This window comes from Drosophila ficusphila, unplaced genomic scaffold (genome assembly GCF_018152265.1).
Source record: "Drosophila ficusphila isolate 14025-0441.05 unplaced genomic scaffold, ASM1815226v1 contig_412, whole genome shotgun sequence".
NCBI classification, from domain to species: domain Eukaryota; kingdom Metazoa; phylum Arthropoda; class Insecta; order Diptera; family Drosophilidae; genus Drosophila; species Drosophila ficusphila.
Window position 1 is genome coordinate 2,251,618 of NW_025064326.1, and position 23,561 is coordinate 2,275,178.

Sequence of the window (23,561 nt, forward strand, 5' to 3'; positions counted from 1 at the left end):
ATGTGGCACATTCGGGGTTAGTCAACTCTTCACGGAGTTCGGAGCGATTTAGGTGGTGACATTACCGCAAATGAGTGCGTAATTTTACTGCCCTTGGATATAAAGTTAAAGATGTTAAAGATGCATTAGAGGGTTTACGTTCAGACTTAATACTATTATAAGATATGGTAAATTCTGATTACTGTAGATGTAAATATTATGTTGTTCAAGTGTTGTAGAATTTTCTTCAATAGATAAACCTTTACAGAACTTGACTTACATTTTATCAAATCACAGCCCAATTTCGTTATTCTGTAATACTTAGTTAAAGTTTCTTTTGTGTTTTTATGATTATGTCCTCTTTGCCCTGCAAACTGCAAAGCCAGTTGAAATCTGATGTTTCCAGACGTCCTAAAAGATTTTAAGCCAGCCATTAAATATGTAGCATACTTTTGCGAGCGTCTCGCACGACCTTCGTCCTTGTTCCTCTTTTCTTCGGCTGTCCCTTCGCTTCATTCGAGCAGCATAATTGAAAAGGACCAAGGCAGGACGAGGGGAAGGAACGGAAGAGGGGGACAGAGAGCAAACCAAAGGAAGGTAGAAAGATGAAAGGTTTACAAAGCGTTTGACTGCCGGCACAAGCTTCCAAATGTGTGTGTACGCTTGAGTGTGCACCAAGACCAGCGCACATCCTGCATCCTGCCCTCAAACACAGACAGATATCCTAGCGACCTTCAGAAAACTATGCAAAGCAGATGCCAAGGGCTAAATAAAATGCAACAAAAAAGGAAAAAAACCGTATAAAATTTAGGAAAAAACTATATTCTAACTTTGCTGCGAGCAACGGGGAAAATGTTATTTATGCACTTCAACATATGTAAAATCCCCGGGTTGGGTTTCGCAGTGTTTATTAACTTGATTAAATTTCAAGGCAGTACTTTTAGAATTTTAATGCTGTTACTGCTGCTCAGATAAACGTGGATTATCTTTAGCTGCAAAGTTGTGGGGATGATCTGCGATGCAGTGTAGGTCAAAAGTCAAACGACTCTATCTCTCCCTACTGCATATTTATTTTCCCACTAGCCAGATGCAATTGCGTTGCTGGGAAAGTTTCTCAGCCAAAAGTTCAAAGTGAAAACTATGTGAGTTGAATTTGCAATGCGGCAAACTAAGAAGAGTAGAAAAAAACACCAATGTTTTCGACCAGTAAAATTTTCCGATTTCACTGCAGTCAAGTGCAAATTACTAAGTTGGACAAACAACGTAACGATAAACCAGCTAAAAAAATTAACAAATACTTTTCAGAATTTTCGCTTGGCTTTCTGTGCAGATACTTGTTGTCAAAAATGTAAAGGAAAAAGTTTTCAAAAGCAGAAAATTGTTTAAGTAGCTGGTATACATTTTAAGACTAAATTTTTATACACATATATCACAGTTTCTTTCTGTTGATTTATGGCTTGTAAATAAAACGTTTTTCAAATGATTTGATTCGCAATCAGTGATTTGGTTCTTATAAAAAATCCAGACCGCAAAAATAAGCCATTCGGTTTGCAAACGAAAAAACTATTCCTCATTTGCATAAATTTCTGCAATCCCGCACTCCACTCTTCTGCCCAAATCAAAATCATATGGAAATTGAAATCAAATTTCCATAGCACTTCAAGGGATTCCCAGCAGACCCCGCAAATGTCCATCTGCAATGAGTTGCTGTCACACTTTCCACAACTTTTGCTCGGGCTGCTTTTTTTCTGCTGAACCCTTCGTTCTTTGTCGGTGACAGTTTGAAAGGCTCAAATTGCAGTCGATAGTTGACCCAAATCACCAACCCTTCACTCCCCTTTTTACGCCCCCAAAAATAACGTGCTGTCACGAACGCAGACGAAAGAGAAAAGTCAGACTGACACTCTCACTCGCAAAATCTTTCGGCTGAAAGAGTAAAAACGGGGAAAAAAATAAATAAACGTCTTTTATCAGGTAAAATCAGAATATATTTTTTTACATTGATAATTAATTTTAAAAGCTTAAATTATTATCTTTTTATATTATTTAAAAATTAATACTTAAAGTTATTTTGCGAAAGTGAATTTCAGAATGTGGCGGTTATAAATTTTGTGCAACTCACTGCACTTTTTGCCTTTCGCTTGTCATTCCGCAGCAGTGCAGCGCATGTAACTGTCAAAGTTCGGGGCACCAGAAACTTGAGTAGCTATATCTCATATTCTGCACATTTCCCTCATATCTTTCTCTTTTTCTCTGCTGACAGACAACTGCGGGCTCTTATGTGACATTGTTTACCTTTGCCAACGCCCAAAAAAACAACAAAAATGATTTACGATTTTGGTTTGGCGCGCAGGGAAAACGTTGTCATTTTATTTTGGCACCAGACAAGGCTAACGAGTGCAGTGAGAAATAACAAAACGTAAGCCCGAAATGCAGCGTATACAGCAGCGCAGAGCTTAGGCAACAACGTGACCACGCTGCGTATGAGTAACGAGTTAGAAGAGAGCTAATATTGTCAAGCGTGGGTAATTTATAGGGGCTGGATGTGAAACCAAAATGGAGGCAAATACAAAATACAAACATTTGACGGAGCTAATGGCTAGCATATTTGGTGAAAGTATAATACAGAAAAATATGGTAGACCAATAAAAATATAGTACGGTTTTTGGCAAAGAATTTAAAGCAACTGAAAGGAGAAAGCAGGAGGAGATGGCAGATATCTTGTTTACAGTTCATTGTCAACATTTCCAGCGACAAAACCGCACTCGAGCCACATGTGTGTGCGATGTCCGTAAATGCATTACGACAATTTCTGGCAACCGCAGAGAACTAAAACTGAACAATGACGCAAACAGATTCGGACTGGCCTAAATGCACCCCAACCAATGGTGGAATAACTAACGCAATAACAATGAGAATGGACATAACCACAAAATGTTCATCGGCTTCATTATTGTCAACGATTCTTTCGGAAAATGCCATATTCAGTTGCACAGAAATTTCACATTTTTGCTTTCGATGTGTAATTAGTCGAATGGGGAAATTCTCATACCTGAGGGCGAATTGAATATTTTGCATTATACAATAATGCGCTTTTAATGGACTGTCCGTTGAATTGTGGTAATGAAAAGCTGAATTTGGGTTAAAAATAGTGACAAAGAGAAATTAAATTAAACTAGAAACAGACGTGAATTAAAATGAACCGTAATTTAAAAGAATCTCAATGTTATTAAAAACAGCATATTATAATAATAATAATGCTTTATAATACTTATAAAATTGCCATCAAGTGCAACTCACATTACGGAGAGCATCTGACCTTGATTGATGTGTTGTTCGGTTCACACGGTCGCAATTCCATTAACTGAAGTATTTTCCTTACCTACCACAACCCCTCTATCCATTGACCACAACAAATTGCGCATACGCCGTGTTGCACCTGTCCAACGACGGCAGAGGCAACAGTCCGGTAATATTTCTCATCTTATTCAGAATGCATGGAAGTCGGAGGCAGGGGTGGGTGCAGGAAACAACATGCTTTCAAATCAATCGCAAATGCAATTTACAAAATTGATTGGGGACGAAAATGAAGGCACGAACGTTGCAAGAAACGCCGATGAAGATGGTGGGGGCCAGCGATTCAGAATGGATGCACCATAGAAAGGCCGTGGGGCATAACAACTCGTCTTGCAGCAGGCGATTTACATTTTAAATTTGCGTTGCTCCAGAAAGTTGCAATGCCAGAGAAAACGAAGAAATACATAGGATGTTCGTAGATACCGAAAGTCTTGCTCGAGTTGCACACTTGATAAATGTCATCGTCTTCGGATTGTCCTTCCTTCTGGCCTGTGTGAGTTCCCTGGAGGATAATAAATTATGCCCAAATGCTCGTTACATACCAAGTAGAAGCATATTTCTTAGAAAATTTCAGCTGCTCCTCTTGAGTTGAAAACGTTGTAAAGAAAGCTTTGCAGTTGTTTGTGCTTAGGTTAAGTTAACTTGTCTATTTGAATGTAGTGGAAAATAAATATATGAATAGAATTTATAGATTTCTGCCAAAAAGGGGAAATTAGAAAGAGGTCAGTAAATTTTACAAGCTTTAATAAAAGCTATTCCGGTTCCTTAGATTTTCTCCACATGAACTTCCTTGCAATTTCCTTTTAAATATTATCCTGCTTAAATCCTCTTAGAAGAATGTCTCGAGAGTCCTCAAAACTTTAAGCAGCTTAGCCACATGTGATTCTGCTCAGAGGCGCATTAATTAGAGCTTTATGTCTTCAAAACTTAATTACAACATAAAATAAGTAGTAAACACTTGAGCAAGCACGGAATGAAAATTCCTGTACAACAATCGTAAGCAACTCGTCTACACAGCGTTTGAGGCATTTCCCGCTCCTTACGTTGTGCTTAAACAAAACGAATTAAAGTATAAACCTGCGGGCTTTTCATCTTAGCTGTTTCCTTTGTCGTGACCTTTGTTTTTCCCCCCGAGTGCTTTTAATCAAAGCCTGGCAGTATGCTTTGTATTTGCCGTTTCACTCTGCTGATTTGCAACTTTAAATCAGGGTAATTTCTTTTCTCCGGACTCCCAGCATGTGCGCCGCCTTAACTGCTGCCACTTAAAACTAGTCAAGATGCACATAAATTTGATCCAAGTCCCCGGATACAGTCGGGCCGTGTCTGGCGTGAAATATATATGGCTTGGCAAGAGCATTAATTGTCGGGTTGACAGCGGAAGGACGAGAATAGGTCTATAAAAATGATTTAATTTTACGCACGCCTGCGGCAGTCGTCCAAAGGAATCGTAAACAACAGATGATGGTCTAGAACAAGTCGCAGGCTGTGTCACACATTGCCGGAGATATTAAAAATGTTATTTCGCAGACATTTTCGGCGATTTATCGACGCAGTAACACAGCCGGCTGCCGCAGCGCATTAAAGTATGCTACAAAAAGCGCCTGCAGATGCGCAGTGTTTCTTCTCGGCGGGATTGCCTCTTTTTTATTGCTCGGCAAAGTATGCAAAGTATATTGGACCGGCTTTCCCATCTAATTGCAAATGTTTGCCACTCTCCTCCTCCTCGGAGTCCTTGTTGCTGCAGTCCTTGCACTTTGTTGTCCTGCCAGAGATAAACCGCTTAGTGTTCCTGATGGATACGAGCTAATGGCTTGTGAAAATGTTTTTAGTAGCGTTGTAAACTATCCAGGGAGACAGTAACTTGTATTTTCAGCAGACTAGCTCAGTTGATTGAGCCTTTCGAATCGGGACGGATGGATGAAAGTCATTAGGGTAGTAATCTAAAAGGGAAAGGGATGGAATGGTATGATACATACATAGGAAATATAAAGGAAAACAACAAAAAAAAATATTTAATTCAGTTTCATGGATAAATAAATATTATATATGAACTAGTTATTCAAATACTACTCATTTCCAACAATTCGTACATTTACCCTCTCATCTTGATTTAATATGCATATCAAACGAAAGCACAACCAATTCAACTCGCAGCACTTTCCTTCCAATCGATTGAGAATCGGGTAAATTGTTCAATCAATGTTAAACCATTTCAGCATTATTTTTCCCTCTTCCTTAGCGCTCTTTACTTGCCTTTTCATAACCTCGACAATCGCTATTGATTGAAGGGTGGCGGTGGCGGTGGTGCTGGCCAAAACGGGGCCCTAAGTTGGCAATGCAAATTATTCATGCATAAGCTGAACACACAAACCGGGCTTTATACAACCCACTATTCTGCGGATTTTATGCACTGCTCATAGGAAATCTGCCCCCCACGCTAGACGCTATTAATATCGATAAAAAAATGAAGTTTATGGTGGACAGGGGCGGGGCCAGATGGCTATACGTTATAATTCTGCCATGGAAATCGATAAATTTTTATTTGGTTCCGCTCTTTCGCTGGCTTGTCATGACTACAGGACATGCGTTTGCGCTTAACCCACATGCAGCTGGTGGTGCGGTGGCTTCTGGTGGTTGTGGTGCTGCTGCTCGCTGGTGGTGGTGGCAGGTTCAATCCACCCCCGATGCCCCGGACTCCCCGGAAATTCTGTACCGGCATTCAGCCATTCAGGCATTCAGTAGCCTTCTGTCTCTTTGCTGTGACAGTATTTATTTGTGTTTCAACCGAGGCGAGTCCTTTTTTTGTAGTGCTCCCATATCCTCGCGCGTAAACATACACATATTGTTGTGACAAATATTTGGTGCATCGAGTCGTTTGCTACCCAATTTTTTCTTGTGGACAAGGTACTGCAATCCATATTGAAATCGGGAAAAGCTATTACATTTTAAATGTAATAATTCCTTTTTAAATCAGATGCTTTGTTCTTTTTCACCCGAATCGCTGGCTAAGTAAACCCCATAATTTAGCCTTTAATCGGGAATGTTTGCCTCATTATCCTGCACACGCACGCCCCAAGGACACGGCTCGTATTGCAGTGCCAAAAGGCCATTATGCAAATTTGCCCGCGCGGTTATCGAAAACATTTCATTTCCCAGAAGCAGCTGCTCCGCTCCCCGGTTAACGTGCCATATTCGAATAATTATGGCCACATATGGCGGAGCCAGCTGAAAAAGGAGCAGCTTGTGGGGTCCGGATCCTCCACCTTTTTCGTCGGAAACTTTTGTGCATTTTGCACTTGATAACAATCAGGATTTTGGTCGGGGCTCTCTGCTTTCAGGATGGCGAAAACTTTCACGCGAAAAAGTTCAAGGGCACCGAATGGCGAAGGGTGTGGCAGGCAGCCACATTGTAGATTTTATTTCCACATTTCTCCGCCCGAAATCCAGCCGAAAGTTCGAGGAGCAGTGCTCGCTTGTTTAACTTGTCTGTTGAAATTGCATTTTCGATTAAGTCGGCCTGTGTAAACTGCCATCGAGTGCATTTCATATTGTGTGGCATGCAGCACAGTCAGCGTAGTCCCCGAAAAAAGAGCAGATCGCTAGATGAAGATGAAGAAACTTTTCCTTGTCAGTCTAAACGTTGGCAAACTTTGCGGTCGGATATTGTTTGGCAAGCATTTAGCACATTAAACCAACTTTTCCAGCTGATGGTGTCGTTGATATGAAGACAATTTATATTGCGTTCACAAGCAGTTTAGTAATGGCTTTCTATAAAATCTCTAACCACAAAACTTAAATTCAAAGATGAAATTTTGCACTATTTTTTTATTAAACATTATAATAAACTCTTCGCGCTATCTGCTTTAAGCCTTTGGCTTTAGGAGACCTTTGGATCTCAGATAGCGAACAATAAGCGGGGTGGCACCCAGAGTCACACTGATTCTGGCCGGAGCAAAGACTTTGTGAACGGCGTAGGCCACAACAAAGGTGCTTCCTGTGGCCACTTTCTCTGCAATCGCCGACGATCCTATGCCAAGGAATTCCAGAACGGGAACCAGGTTTATCCCAGTAGATACGAGAGCGTAGATGCCCCCAAGCGAAATCACTGAAATGCCCACATGAAAGGCAACGATTGTAGCTCCGTATTCCTTGAATGCCCGCTTCAGTAGCTGCCTTTTGCTCAATTTAACACTCGGCGTCTCTGTGGAAGCTGATTCGGTGCTATAGTTGCGCCTCACGCATCCTTGGCTATTGACAAGTACAGCTTGAGATATACATTTGTATTCCTGTGAGCACTTAATGGATGGAGTGTTCGGAGTGGCAGCCATGTTATTTCCTTGTGCACTCCAGCGAATGACTTGAACATCTGTCATCCTCTTGAGATAATTAAAACCAATGGGAAAACCCGATCCAAGAAGCGCAGAAGCCTTGCTTGATCTTATGAACATTTTTTTGCTGAACACAAAAAAAATGTATGTAAATTGAAAAACTTGTATACCATTTATCTGTTTACTAAGAATTTAGAAAATCGTAGAACACCTAAAAACAAAGCATGTTACGATCTTAACAAGTTTTAAGAGCGGTCTGCAAGTTGAAGTGAATTATTTCATATTCATTCCTGCATTTAATTAATTTTGTTTGGCTTCAATTTAAAACAATGACACTGCGCATTAACGTTAATCCTATAATCCAAATGTGAAATCTCGTTAGTAAGAACCTCACTTGTCTATAAAGTTTTACCCTGCCATCCTTATTTTTCCATTTTTGTACGTGCATAATTAGCTGGCTGCATGATAAAGACCCCCGTAACGTTATAAATTCATTAAGGCTGTGACGCCGCTGCGCTTTTCACCCCTCTTTTCGGCCATAAACAGTTCAGCGGTGCCATAAAGTTTTTTCCGAAGTCGCTGCTCCTTTTTCCTGATTTGATTAAACTGCAATTAGCTTCGGGGGGTGGAAAACGATATCGTAAAATCTCCCCCGAAAAACGGAGCAGCATAAGTTTCGGTGACATCAGCAAAAGGCGAAAAGATAAGGGTGCTTTTGGGGGTGAAGTTAACCCTGTTTCTGAAAGCGCTCTAAAGTGCGTTGAACTGGTGCCAAGTGGAAACGCCCCACTGAACTACTTTGCACCACATTGGCCACTGCCAAAAAGTCTGGGCACGTGCAGGATGCGGATGCCTGAATGGATCTGGGTGGCGCCAAATCAAAAGAGGAGCTACACTAGAAAAATACATAAAAAAACAGGATTAAGAGCATATGAAATTATTTTTGTTTTCTATATTTATTATATTAAATTACACAACTAGGATTGTGTCACTATAGTTTTGCACAAATTTGTCATGTTGTAAACAGTTTAATAATATTAATAAAAAGCGGTTTTTTATGGTGTACTTTCGCGAGGTCAACGAAAATCTTGGTATAGGGAAAACAGCGACTTGAGAGCTCACCATCTGGAGCAATTTGTGTGCAGAGAGCATCCTTTCAGAGCTTCTACTTAATTACACGCCTCTGTTTTCCCTTTTTCTTCGCAGGATCCGGCCACAACGCGCATTCCCCGACTGGATGGCGTCTCGCGGCTGCCGAAGCCAAGTAGTTTTGGCCTGGCCAGCAGCGGTTGCAGCAGCACCACCAATAAAACCACCAGCAGCGCCACCTTCACCACCCAGCACATTCGACCACCGACGAGTGCTCCGAAGGCCACGCAGATCTTTCGGGCGCCCAGCGATCCTGCGAAGCCGCGTCCCGTCAGCTCGTATGCTCCATCCTCTGTGGCTCTGCGGGATCTCGGCAGCAGTCTGAAGAAGAGCGCCAGCGGGGAGCGGATCAACAATGCGGTCAGCCTGCTCAGCAAGAGGACCACCACCGTGCTGAAGAAGTACTTCAGTCCCAAGTCGTCAACTTCTTCGGTGAGAATTTCGGAGAATGAATCAAATGAAATGACGAGCTCACTGCCCGTGACTCCACTTCCCGTGGGAAAGCGAGGAATGATCGCCAACGATCAGCTGACCAGCAGCACTCCAATGCCACTTCTGAGGTCCGAGACCTTCGTCTGCGAGGATGAGGAGCAGTCGGGTCGCATGAAACTGGAGAGCACTCGGCTGTCCACTTTCGGACGAACCATGGACCATGATTCACCGGGCCTAAATGGAACCAAGGTTATGGATTCCACAAGAATTTTGAAGGGTTCTCCCTCGACTGACATCACTCAGATTGTGAGACCCCCACAGAGTACGTCGAAAACGATGTTGAGGACCTTCTGCTCGATGGACACCACCCACGAGATGACGGTCACCTCCAAGAACAACACAACACACTCGGCGAACTCATCGGGGATAATGGGTAGAACACTGCCAGTGATTCCGGCAAAGGATGTCACCAGAACAATTTCCGCAAATTCTCCGGGAATCGGAAACCTCACAAAAGTTGTGGAGGGAGTGGGCAATGTCACCAAAACCTTAGATGGAAATCTCACTCGTTCGGTCGATAGAGAAGTTAGTATAAGTAAAACCTTTGAGGTGGCAGCAAATTGCAACCAAACCTTCAAGAGAGGATTGAACCTCACGAAAACTATAGAGGAAAAAGCAGAAATTGTATCTAGGATAATGGAAAGTGGACGAAATACAACAAAAATCATTAGTGCTGAGCAGAATGCCACGAAAGTCATGGACACCAAATCCAACCTTAGCACGACTTTGGCAACTCGGGGAACGAATCTCACGAGATCCGTCAATGAACCCGGGGATTTCACGAAGGTGATCCACCAAGGAGCCAATCTGACTCTCAGCATGGACCAGTTGCCCCTGCTGGAGCACATTTCCATGCCATCTGGACTGGACATCCTGAGCTCGAAGGGTTCCGCTAACCTCGAGAAACTGGGCCAGGAAACGGACGACACGCTGGACGTGACGTTGACCAGCTTGGCGCCGGATAAATCCAACATGAAGCTGCCACTGAACTCCACTCTCAACACCGAAAAGTTGCTGGACATCAGTGGGTTGCAGTCGCCGCGGCACATTCAATTGTTGAACTTGACCCAGGAATTGGAGAGGGGAACTCCCAGTAGGTTGCACCTGCAAGCGGGCAGGAGATCCATTCCCCAGCACTCACTCCTGTGCTTGTCACCCCAATCAGCCACCACGACGCCTCATGGAATGCGGATGATGGGCCAGGCAACTCCTCAGCCGGTTCATCTGCTGTCTCCCCTACTGAAACAAGCTCAAAGTGCATTGGTTTTGCCCACTCGAACGCCGGATGGCGACATCAGCATGGATGGCAATGGGGCTCTGGACAATACCCTGACTTCCACTTCGGGAAGAGCGCGAACCCGCTACAGTTTCGGCTTGGATCTGCCGGATACCACACTGGATTGCTCCATCGAGCTGGTGGACAACTCGTTCAGCTCCTCCACCCAACTGCAGCAGCTGCAGCAGCAACTGCTGAAGAAGCAGAGCTCCTTCGATCTGGACGAGAGCCTGGGCATCCTCACGCCAGATCAGATGAAGGACTTCCTGGACTCGCCGCACAACAATCTGCTGCACAACCTGGAGATGATTAGGATGCACCATCCGAATCTGATGCAACTGCGGATGGAGCAGACTCCTTCGCCGGAGGAACTGCCTCTGGATCCCATTGAAATCAAGTCGGAGATCGTGAAGCAGGTGGAGGCTTCCCAGAACCAGGTCAACACCTCGCAGCACTCGAAGCTGAGCAACAGCTTCATCACCAGCGTGACCAGTGTCACCAGCTTGGACACGGGTTACCAGGGCGACGGGGAGATGTCGCGACCGGCCTCCCGCGGAGCCTGCGATCACTCCCCCAGCAACGGACCCCATTTGGGCAGGGTCAGCCGGCAGCCCAGTTTCCCGCCCCCGAATCCCGCACCCTTGAGGCGTCAGGATCCCATGACCGACTCCGACTTCTTCACCGAATCCGACGCGGACGACGTCCTGCATCGCGGCGACCGACGCGCCCAGGTGATCGATGGCCAGCTGTACGGACCGGACATGATGCAGCCCAGCGCCTCGGTGCCCCAGATGGAGGACTCCTGCATGGAGTCCTCGGGCGTGTTCACCGACGTGGAGAACCGCTGCGACGAGGAGATGCGCCAGCCGGAGTTGGAGGTGGACGTCGATGTGGACATGTCGCCGGACGACTCCTCGCAGACCATGCGAAAAGGTGAGATTTGGATTACAATAATAAAACAGAGCTTCATATTCAGATAATAACTTAAATATTGTACATACTTAAAAATCCAATCCAAACTTTTTTTACTTGATATTTAAGATACGATATCTCTTTATTCACATTGATCAATGACATTGTTAATGATAAAGCTTAACATTCAGATAATAACTTGAATATTGTACTTAAAAATCCAATCCAAACTTTTTTTATTTGATATTTAAGATATGACATCACGATATACACATTGATCAATGATAATGTAAAGAATACAAATCAAATCCCAGAATTTTTTTATAATTAATACTGATTATTCGTTTTCATTGGCTGCGACATTCTATACGCTTGTTAATCCATAGCACACGGTTCGGTTTCTTCCCCTTCCCTAGGTCAAGGTCAGCCCGCTCCCACCCAACAGCAGCAACAGCAGCAGCAGAATCAGCTCGCCCCACAGCAGCGGCCCCCCAGCAGCTGTCTCTCTTCCTCCTCGGCGGCGACGACACTCTCCCTGTCGCTCTCCAACCGCACCTCGTACTGCAGCGTCGACGGCGGCAGCGCGCGATCTCCGACGGCGCTCTCAGTTCAGAAAACCAGCTCGCCGCGTCCACACGCTTCGCTGTCGTCGCTCTGCACGGTGGAGAATTTCCGCGGCTCCGTTTCCTCGAACTCGTCGATCGCCTCGCCGAAATCGTGCAAATCGACCACCAAAACCGCCGTCGCAAAATCGCGCGTTTTGAAATCGCCAAAGTCACCAAAATCGCCACTAAACCGCAAGGCGCACACGCCCAACAAATGGGATGCCGTGATGAATAAGATCGCCAGTAACAAATCCCTGATCAAGACAAACTATAACGATGTGAAGTCCAAGGTGTCCAGCACACGGATCATGACGCCGGCTTCCGGTTCGAGTCCTGCTTCCGGTGCCGGTTCCGGTTCCGGTTCGGGATCCGTTTCCGTTTCCAGTCCGCGCGGCAGTCCGAGTGTGAGTGCTAGTGCCCGGCGTTCGCCTTCGGCCACGCCCAAAGTGCCACCCAAAATGATTCTGGCCAAGCGATCGAGCAGCAGCTCCTCCTCGCCCAACCAGCTCAAGGCCAGTGCCACGCCCTCGCCGCCCCCACACGGAACCCCGCCAACGCGGCAGCCACTGGATAAAGGCTCAGTTGGCGCCGGGTCAGTGGGTGGTGGCCTTCGCGCGGGCAAGGCGCCGCCCCCCAAGTCGCCCACCTCCCCCACCACGCCCACTTCGCCGCCCGCGAAGCGTCTGCAGTCGACCCTCGTCAGTCGGTAAGTGATGGGAGATACTATTTGATTTATTTCGGAAAACGTTATAGCAAGATAATGATAAGGGTGTGATAAGAAGCCTCGGAAATATTTGAAGGCGGGATTTTAAAATTTTTTTCAAGTTTTTTGCAAAGAGTTTGGAGCCTCGAAAAGGTTTTTAAATCTATATTAATACGAATATAATAATTTGAGTATCAGAAGCTCTTTAATTTATTTATTTTTGATTACTTTGTTTGCCCTTAGCATATCTCCTGCAAACTTTCTTATCGCCCCATAGAAGTTTGGTATGTTATCAATCTCCTTATCATTACCAGTTTCCCTTGATGGAATTCTCGCGTTTGTTTGGGTGCTCCACTTTCGGAATGGTTTTTGATAGGCAATTGAGTGGCCATTTACACACCTGTCTTGCCCACCCTTTAATGAGTTCAGGGGCGTTTGACTTCGGCAGCGCGCTGCGTAGATAACGATTGCAGCCAGGTCTTTAATAATTCATCAAGCATTTCGATTCACTTTGAAATTCAATGAGATATGAGCGGCGAATAAATAAAAACTTAGTTGTGGAAAATAAGAAATGAGGCGTGCTTATTGCCTTTTACTACCGAACTTTCTCAAAAGGTGCCAATTATTTGCCCGATCCCAGTTTGACGTCATTTGTCGGTGTGAGTAAATAAATAAAATTGACCTAGCCCATGCAAGCTCAATTAGATGCGTAATTTCTTGGACTAACTAAGTGCTAATAAAAATTAATTAATTGCTATTCAGACTAGAAAACTAAAGTGCGTTGAAGTACTTAGTGTCGTGTGTATTAGACACCATCCAAATATAGGTAGTTAGAGTGCGAAATTATATCTATATGTATTGAGTAAGCCACTCATACTAATTTCAAAGCGTTTGTGTTGTCTCGTCATGTGGACACAAATCGCTTGCGGTTGTTGAAATGATAATTTGGGTTCCCGAGGTGCATGCATTATACAAATTAAGAGCAAAGTCACACAAACAAACAGGCGAATTTGATACCACTGAACTTTGACTTTTGAGTGGGAGGCAGAGCTCAAAAGCAAGCCCACAAATTGTTCACAAACTCGAGAGGGCAGAACAAATTTCCATTTAAATACAAACATTTTTGTTTCGTTCGGCTCTTCCCAGTTTTGTTATTTTTTTTCGCAGTTCAGTTAACATGCAAAACATTTTCAATTACAAATTTTTCCGCAACTCAGCAGCAGAAAAAAAAATAAAACAGTTAAACAATGGCAGCCGCAAATTAACAAAGCCCAGCCAAAGCTTGTCTCTAAAATTATCATCTTTTGACTTTTTTATTTTAGTTGTATTTTATTTACATGACGAACGCCCATAAAAATGCATTAGATAAGAGATTTTCATTTCTGGTTAGCCACGATTCGGGGAATAACATGTACGTAGTTGCTGGTTACTTGTTTTTACCCGCGAGATCTCTTTAATTTTGATCTGATGTCTATTATTTTAACAAGCCAAAGCCGCAAGGCGAAGTATACATAGTATAGTATTGTATGTATTTATCATCTGAGCCGGCAATAACAAACCGAGCGATGTGAATGTATCTTTGAGTGTGTGCTTTATTTTGGCTTTCGATTCCGATGAGCGTGAGTGTGTGAAAAACGCCCAAGCTTAAGCTCAAAGCGAGTTAATTTGAGTCAACTGGTATGCTAATATATATACGTATATATGGTGTATATGCATCCAAGGTGTGGAGGTATCATTGGTTTTGTTGAAAACTGCATTGGTAGGCATTCAAAATCCGCTTGGGGATTACGCAAATTCATGAAAGGTTTACCCGTAATGGGAGAATTTAGTTATTTTGAGAATACTAATGGAGTGAATTTAATGCGAAGGTTCCGCTTTAGTTATTTGAATGGGAGTTAAAATGAAACGCTTAATTGCCATAAATAATTAATCATACGCAGTTAGAATTTGTATTTATTAGTTGCGATTCTGTGATTATAAATTGTATACAAAACTAATTTGAATTTATTTTATTATTCGGAATGAGTAAGGTTGTTTTCAAAACTGATTGCATCACCGACTAGAGAATAGCATATTCATAAAAGCAAAAAACATGACCTGAACTTCAAGAGATTAATTTAAACTTAAGTGCAGGTAAACAACATTCGATGCAAGAAAAAATGCTGACAAAAATAAAGCAAATAAAAGGAAAACTTACTCAAGAGCAGCAAAGCGAACACATGTTATCATTCATGGAGAACAGCGTGTAACTTGTAGATAAACAAGCAAAGCCAAAAGCCAGCCCAAAAAAATATCATAAATTTGGACAAGGTCAACAAAATACCAGCAATTAGGGAGGCACACGAAAAAATTACGGTGTCCGGATATCAGAGAACTTAAATTCGGCCACGTATAATGCAAATATTGGTTTTAGATCTAAAGATAGATGAAGCATTTCCTCTGGCTGGCATCAAAAATCTGTGGTGCGGAGTGATGGAAATTGGGGAGGGGGATAAATTGGAAATCGAACATTAGCGAGGTCCAAAGGGCCTTAGCATTAAAATAATTTTTGCTTGGTAAGCGGATTCATTAACACGTGCATGTGAAACTTTGTCTTTTTCTATGTTTTCTAAAGGCAGTTAAAGATTTTATGTTGGGGATTTATAAAACAAAACGTGTAATAAAGTACACAAAGCGAAAAATTTGGTCGGGTTTTGAACTCCGAGGAAAGCAACTGCATTAAAACTGGTAACTGAGAAGCATCAAAACGATTTTTGCTATATTATTAATATTTTGATAATGGCTCAAGTTAAAATTTTACCCACAAATAAGTATCGATATACACGTAATCCCAATAACCTGCCATCTCAAACTGATTTTCTCGCCGTGCATTCATTAACATCCATCAGATACAACTGTCTATACTGTGTTTACGACTTTGACCTTTCGCAATGATATGGTAGTTTAACTCTAATGACGTCCACGATTGTTTCTCCTCTCCGATAAAATAGCCATAAATGTCATGGTGTTATTAAGGGGTTACATGGGTTTCCTCGGGTAAAAAACGGCCTTTTTTCAAACATTTTTTTTGCATATAAAAAATGAAATATTTCAATGAAACTTTTTATTATTTAAAAGATACATATTTAATAAAGATTTTGTGAAATTTTCAAAAAAAAATATCAAAATGTCGGCCATTACGACGCCATTTCCGGCAGTCCCTCGGAAAAAAGGTGCCTCCGCGTTGTCAGCAGAACTTCTTTCAGGATCATCCAAAATAAAAATAAAAAAAACGTGTTTCAGTATAGACAATAAACTAGGTATTGGACGGAGGAAGGAGGAAAAAAAAAATGAAAATTGGATTTTTGGCAGACGTTTTTACAAAAAAATGCAAATTTCGATGAAAATTTCTCGACATTTTTTATACCCTTGCAGAGCAAAAGGGTATTATAATTTCAGTCAGAAGTTTGCAACGCAGTGAAGGAGACACCTCAGACCCCATAAAGTATATATATTCTTGATCAGCATCACGAGCAGAATCGAAATATGTATGTACGTCTGTCCGTCTGTCCGTCTGTCCGTCTGTCCGTCTGTCCGTTTCCGCGCAAACTAGTCTCTCAGTTTTAAAGCTATCGAGCTGAAACTTTCCCAAAAGTTGTGTAGTTGTTGCACGCAGTATATAAGTCGGAACGAGCCGGATCGGCCGACTATATCGGATAGCTCCAATACAAGAGAATGAAATAAAAAATTCTCACTCTGTTGTTTTTCATCAGATCGACTTGAATTCTTCAAGATGGCGTTTTCTAACTGTTATTGAATTTCGGATTAAATTTGATCAAAATCGGATAACTCTATCATATAGCTGCCATAGGAGAGATCGAAAATTATATATAGAATTAATGGAAATAAATTGATAACATCGTTGTTTTTCATCAGAAAAGTATGATTTTTGGAATATAGAGTGTTCTTATGACTCTTGAATTACGAGTTAAATTTGATCAAAATCGGACAACTATATCGTATAGCTCCCATATGATCTATAGTCAAAAAAATGGGAAATGAATAGAAAAATCGTCTTAGCTTCGATGTTGTCTAGCCTTTATGCGTTTTGTTCGACATATTTGATGACTGCAAGGGTATATAAGCTTCGGCTTGCCGAAGCTAGCTTCCTTTCTTGTTTTTTTTTAAATAGTTGTAATTGAAAAAAAAAAAAATCCTTCGTTCAATACCTTGTAAATGATATCTCGAATACTTGTGTAAAATTTCATTAAGATCGGTTGAGTAGTTTGCGAGAAATTTTGACAACCGACTTTGAAAACATAGTTTTGAGAAAAACGCGTTTAAAGTTTTAAGAGACAATATAAGTGGTCTCAAGCGTCCACCTTCTCAAGGCTGTATCTCAAGGACTATTACTCGGATCAACTTGAAAATTTAGGACAATATTCTAGAAATGTTATAGAATTTAATAAGACAAAAAAAAAAAAATCGATTTTTTGAAACCGTGAAACCCATGTAACCCCTTAATAAAAGTTGCCCATCACACTCAATTGGAATCGCGCGGTTCGGCGTTCGTTTGCCCGTTGATTGCAAGTGCCGCGGAAAATGCTAATAAAGCTGTTTCCATCTTCCATCTGGCGGCAGTCGGTGGCTCCCGCGGGCTCAACTTTAATTCGCAGCCAACATAAAATCAGACAGTCGGACAGACGTACATTTCAGCAGTGAGGCAGTCTTAAGCCTGGTGGCAAATATTGTGACAAGTGTCATGAGGGCTGTCAACGAGCGGAGTTCGCCCATTTAACGCCCACAAAAATAAAAGCGCGAGCAGTTTTAATTAAAAATGCAACCAGTTTGCTCTTTTTGTCACTCCTTCTTTAGGCTAGTTTAAAGTTTGTTTCATATTATGTAAGATTTTGCCGGCTACCGTAACCAGATAAAATGTGTGTACAAAAAAGGTTAAACTTGTTTGGCCAACAAAAAGGTGGAAAAGATGAAACGGCAGACTTTTCTGTGGGCTCTTTCCATTTTTGTTTACCTTTTTAATAAACAATTTATCCGTTTACTTAGCTGGGCCATTCATAAATTCTTAATGCGATTAAAAAAATAAATGTTTATAAATATTAAATTAGGTGCCTCTGGTCAGCAAATAAAGATACCACTTTTGGATGGACTTGGCAGCTGATAAATGTATGAATTTGAATATTCACATCCAGTTTAAAATGGAATCGATTTCACAAAGTTTGTGCGCTTTTGAAAACCTGTATTTTTATTGATCAACTCGTTAAATTGATTCCAAGAACAATTTTATTGCCTGTAATTGCTCATTCTTCGGTTCGAAAACGGAAGTTTCGCCATCGAATCAAAAGAAAAGTACCAAACACAATTTTAATCTACACAGAACAGGAATATAACACAAAAATGGCCACAGAAAAAATCGTTAAAAACTTAATTAAACAGAGCATGAATTTTATTTTCGTTTTCTATATGCTTTCAACCGAAAAATTCAAATCTAAAATGCAAATTATTTGCGCAGCATGAGATGAAACATCTGTTTGGATATAATGTTCTGGTAGACATTTGCATAAATTACTTTAAACTGCGTGTGGGTAATCTGTTTTCTAAAACTATTTAGTTTAAATTCTTTTTTATATATTTTACTATCCTATAAGCCCTTTGCAAGGAAAAAAACAAGCCACACAAACCGTGCTAAATGTTAAATATTTGATCGTCAACAAATGCTGTTAAGAGTTGAGAATGCCAAACCTAATTTGGTTCCCAATTGTTTTGTGGCTCTGCCGAAATTATATAAAACACAAAGGGTTTCAAAGTGTCGAAACTTAACGAGAAACAAGTTGAGCAAATTTACAATTTACGTACAAACTTATCCCTTTGCAAAAATTGCCGAAAATGTGGTTAAAGCTCTTGTTTGCCATTGCAATTTGCACAAGCGAAATACCAACAAAAGAGTTTCTCGCTCCCCCGAACGGGAAAGTTGAGAAAACCATTTAGATAAATGTAAATGAGTTGCCTCCAGTCTGGTTTTATAAAACCGTATTTACTGACCCTGAACTTGGCCAGAAACTGAGCTCAGCAATCGGATCGGGGTTCTGCCAATTAGGCGTCGTGTGAATATTTATGCGCTAATCAATGATCGGCTCGTATTTACGAGTGTTTCGGACAATATAATAAAATTCCAAAAACCGGAGAGTGGGCACCCGATTATGGACTTGCTGGGAAATTTATTGCTCGGTTGAGCTGCCGAGCTTCGAACCCCACGACCCCACGACCCCAAACTCCCCCTTTGACCTTTTTATGAGTGACACTTTCTGGGTGTGAAATGTGGCAAAAATGTGCAGGAACAAGCACGAAAGCCATAAATCACTATTAGGATGACAAGTTTAATATTTTGGTTGGGTGATTTCAGGGTATTGAAATAATAAAGGAATATCTAATACAGATTGTTAAAGATTTAAAATGAAAATCCCTTAAAAGTCTTAGGTATGCTTTTATAATTGATTATAAACCAACAAAGAACTAAGCAATTTCTGTTGCAGACATAATTTATTTTAATCGAAATTCAAACATATGACATTATTCAAGCTTAAATTGGACTTGTAATTTGTAAAATGTGTCAAAGAAATCGTTTTAGCTCTTTTTTTTTTTGCCAGCCTTAACAAATGGCAAAGCCGATTGGATTGACCCCAAAAATTATAGAAATGTCTTAGGCTCCGAATTCTAATGAAACACAATAAATCTTTCAGACACATTTACATTTAAGCACTTTAACGAGTTTCATTGAAAAAGTGTGTAAGGCAACGGGTAAGGTTTTTGTTTCGAATTGTTTTTTTGTTATTTAGAAAAGGTTTCCATTCCGATGAATCTGACCGAGGTCGCCCGGGGGTCTGTTTTAAATGAACTAAACAAGTTTGGTGCCTTGGGGCAGTTTTGGCCAAATATAAAGTTGTTAGCCCGTGGAGATTGAAACCAGAACACTCCCAATACCGAAATTCCCAGCAAAAGGTTTTCCTCAATGCAATCAAGCGAAACCGAATCAAATGGTCAATCAAAATTAATGAAATTGCTGCATGCAAATCGCAGCTTTTGTTGCATTTTGACGTCAATTAAGCGTTTCGTTCGGACTTCCATTCTATCGGATTTCCCCTTGGGCGGCGGGCAACGCCTTTAGAATTTTTATTTACGCTCTTTGGATATTGCCAGACGAACATTTTGCATTTTCGCATTTGCATTAACAATTCATGCCAATTGCCAGCTCCTATTTTCCCTGTTGGTTTTCGCTTTGCCAGAGTAATTACGAGTGCGAGTGGTGGGGAATTTACAAGTTTTGGCTTCCCCGTTAAGTGTAGAAGCAGCAATTTGAAATTGTAATGAAGTTGGTTTTGCGGCTGCAAAAGTTTTCCAGTAGCCGAAGAAAATTGTTTATTAGCAGCTGGGCGGCGCGAAGGGAGTTTTCACTCAAGGTTGCCAGTCAGCATAAATTATAAGGAATTCAAACGAAATATTACGCAGCTGAAGATGAAGGTTAGTTAGGTGGATTATATTTATTTAAGTTTTAGCAGCGGAGCTTACCAAGATTAAACTGGCCAAGAACTTCTGATAACAGTGTGGCCTTTATGAAATTAAAGACTGATAACACAGACACTCTTACACAGTGTACTTAAAAAATGTTTAAACTCTTCTCTTCAATAAATTGAAAAGTTTTCTGTACTATTTAGCTTCCGCAAATTAATTGAAATGTAGGTGACATTTTGCCTGGTTTACTTGGCCCCTTTTGTGGGCCAGCCGGGGAACATTAATATGTAATTAGCAGCAAATGACCTCAATTTTTGCGGAGGGCTTGCCTTCGGCGCGCAGGAAAAATACTCTCTCTAAAAACGGGATGATGAAAGTCCCACGTGTCCAATGGCATTTGATGGCGTTTTAAGTGCCAGCGAATGAACAGCTGAGTAATGCTCCTCCGCGGTATTCGTTGCTCATCATCGGCATCATCATTTGATACTATATAGCCCAAATTGAGGTTCCACAAAAAAAATAACAGCCGACCAGAAGGGAGAAGTTAGTGCAAGAAATACCTCCAAAAGCATAAATTTATGTGAGCGTGGCAAACAAATTGCCTTCCGTATGGGAAATTATTGCGTGTGTGCAGCCGAATAAAGTGGGGATCAGACAGGCGGAAAACCCAGGGGCGGTGGGGGTCGGAAAAAGGGGAGGGCCAGAGGGGCGTACAGGGAGGGAACGACGCACAGGAATCGACGACAAATCATGAATTTGTCAAGGCACATCAACAAGCTGGAAATACTTGAAAATACTCCCATGACACGTGAGCATTTACGCAATACAAGTTTAGTCAGCAGACGTTTACAAAGAAACTAAACAAATATATAAATATATTTTTTTTATGCATAAAAAATATCATAACCCTTACATTTGTATACATTTAGCAACATAAAAATAGCTTGTTAAAATACAAGCCTTTTTGTAAGAGACATTTTATTTATTGTTTTGCGTGTAGGTAAAAAGAAAGAAAAGTCACAAGAATTAACCCCTGACATGTGTCGCTCTTTTTGACCCCCTTAACACCACTTCACCTCTTATTTCGACAGCTTGTTTGGTTATTGATTTGTGTCTGTTGAAAGATTTTAATTTTGGCTTTTGCAACATTTTGACTGCTATTAAAGCTCTCAAGATCTCTGGCATGCGATTTTTCTCACACGTTTCGTAATGTCAACAGGAATTTTCCCCATTTCCCCTTTCGATCTCGTGAGGCAATCGCCCGACGATTTTAATTTGTCGCCTTGCTTTCCTCGTCTTATCTATGCTTAGGAGAAAATGTTTTACAAGTTGGTGAAATTTCCCGGCATTTTCTCGGCGTTGTCTTTTAAAGTTTTTCTTGATGGTTTTTGATTAATTGTTTCTCGCTGCCCGAAGGCGATTTAAGTTTTGTATTTGTCTTTTTTCGCTTCTTTATAAATTGGATATTAACTAATGAGCTTAAGTGATTTGGTTGCATTTCAGCGTCTTTTTTTTCGGTTTTTGTCAGCATTGTAAAAGTATTAAAGCTTAAGGAAATTTTCGTTGCGCTGTGTGTGTTCTATGGAAAGGGAAACTTCAGTTGCTGTTGGTGTGTGCGTGGGAATTTCGATAGTCATTCATGGTTGCATTAAGTAAGTTATCAATGGGTTACATAACTTGTTCGATAGTATACCTAATCTTAAAATACGCGTAAATGTCTTAACTACTTCAATATTGTAAATTCAAGGTATTATAAATTACATAATTAGGCTTTTAAATAGAGTAGGTATATATACCATAATTATTAAACCATAATTATTAATTATAATATTTGGCTAGAAACGATACCATTAGAAATTCAAAAGAAAATATGTGATTGATAAATCCATTAGCTTAAAGTGCGCCTAATTTCACTTAGACGCCCACGCGTCTCGCCATGATATCTTTATGTCCAAATATGAGGCCTATGGACTTCAAAGCGATATTTAGCCAGCCACTTAGACGCCCATCAACTCCTCGGGTCCCACAGCGAAAATGTTCCGACTTATTAAAATAAAACGAGAAATAGACAGTGCTTGGCCCACAAGCAGGGCACAATGCCTATTGCCTGGTATTACAATATACAGGCAAATAATTCCAACTCATGAATCACATGACTTATTTATAAACGACATCGGGCGGCCCATCTATCCGCGGCACTAACTCAACAAAACTCAACCCAGCGTGGCCCAAACTCTATTTTTGCCCGATTTTCTCGCTCGACTCACCCGGCAAAAAAAACGCCATGGGAAAAAGGCAGAGTTTCGGTGGCCGAAAGAGCAGCAAACATCGCCGGCAGTACAGAAGCCATCCCAACTAATGCAACAAAAAACAAAACAAGCGAAATTAGTTCAAATTCTATATTTAAAAGTAGGACTGTCGGCAAAATGTTGCTGCGTCTTCCACCACAGCTCCACCACTTTTCCGCCGCTTTTCCAAACGAAGCGCAACGCCGTGGAAAACACTTGTTTCGCTTTTCGGCCTTTCCGAAATACGAGGCAACACAAATTATGTTGCCCGGTGTTTGAGAGTCTATGTGGCAACATCCGCAAGGTGATCAGAGCACTATTGAACAAGATATGGGTTTTTAGGATTTTTTTTAATATTCTGGGGACTTACTTTTTGCTTTGGTTTAAAGACTAAGCTTATAAAATATGGAATTTTATTTGTGTGGTTAAGTCCACATCTTAAAAGGGGCTTCAACCAAACTTTAATCAGAGCTCGACTATCTTTCGTTCAGCTATTCTTTTTACCGCCGCAAAAACACTCGAACCAAAAGCTGTTGAAATGTTTACGCTCAGCTTCGTCCATTGTACATGGTTGGAAAATATTGGGGAGCACTCAGGCAAATCGGCGCCGGTTGCCGAGGCCCAGAATCAATTAGGTTTTTGCTTTGTACCCCTAGTTGGGCCACTTCTCCTTCTCCTTGGGAAGAGCTAAATTTTAGCAAACTTTTTGTGTGCCGATTAATACATTTATGCATGTTTTTAATGGACACATTTAGCGATTCTTGGATTTCCGTTTCGGGGTTCCAGTCGAATGCGCTAATGTGCTAAATTCCCCCAGAAAGTACTCAACATTGGTCGAACTTGGCTCTTGTTTTTGTTTGCACTCAGACGAAAAATGTGTGCGTTCTCTGTGAAAAACAAACAATAATTCTTACAACGAATAGATGGCGGGAAAAAAACAAATATTTTGCTGGAATGCTATTAATA

At 41.3% G+C, this 23,561-nt stretch overlaps 2 protein-coding genes across 2 annotated transcripts in view; one reads left to right on the forward strand and one right to left on the reverse strand.

The window, feature by feature from the left end:
• The window catches only part of LOC108092364, a 73,764-nt gene that overhangs the window by 7,740 nt on the left and 42,463 nt on the right, over window positions 1-23,561 (forward strand). The window contains 2 exon segments of the mRNA XM_017191901.2: window positions 8,871-11,514; window positions 11,910-12,804. Coding sequence (XP_017047390.2) covers window positions 8,871-11,514; window positions 11,910-12,804 — 3,539 coding nt within the window.
• Window positions 7,142-7,883, reverse strand: LOC108092366 (protein FAM210B, mitochondrial). The gene has a single exon (XM_017191903.2). The coding sequence runs from the start codon at window positions 7,782-7,784 to the stop codon at window positions 7,200-7,202; it is 585 nt and encodes a 194-aa protein (XP_017047392.1). The 5' UTR covers window positions 7,785-7,883; the 3' UTR covers window positions 7,142-7,199.

Excerpts from the sequence above, each read along its gene's own strand:
- LOC108092366 (XM_017191903.2), bottom strand. The coding sequence starts at position 7,784 with ATGTTCATAAGATCAAGCAAGGCTTCTGCGCTTCTTGGATCGGGTTTT.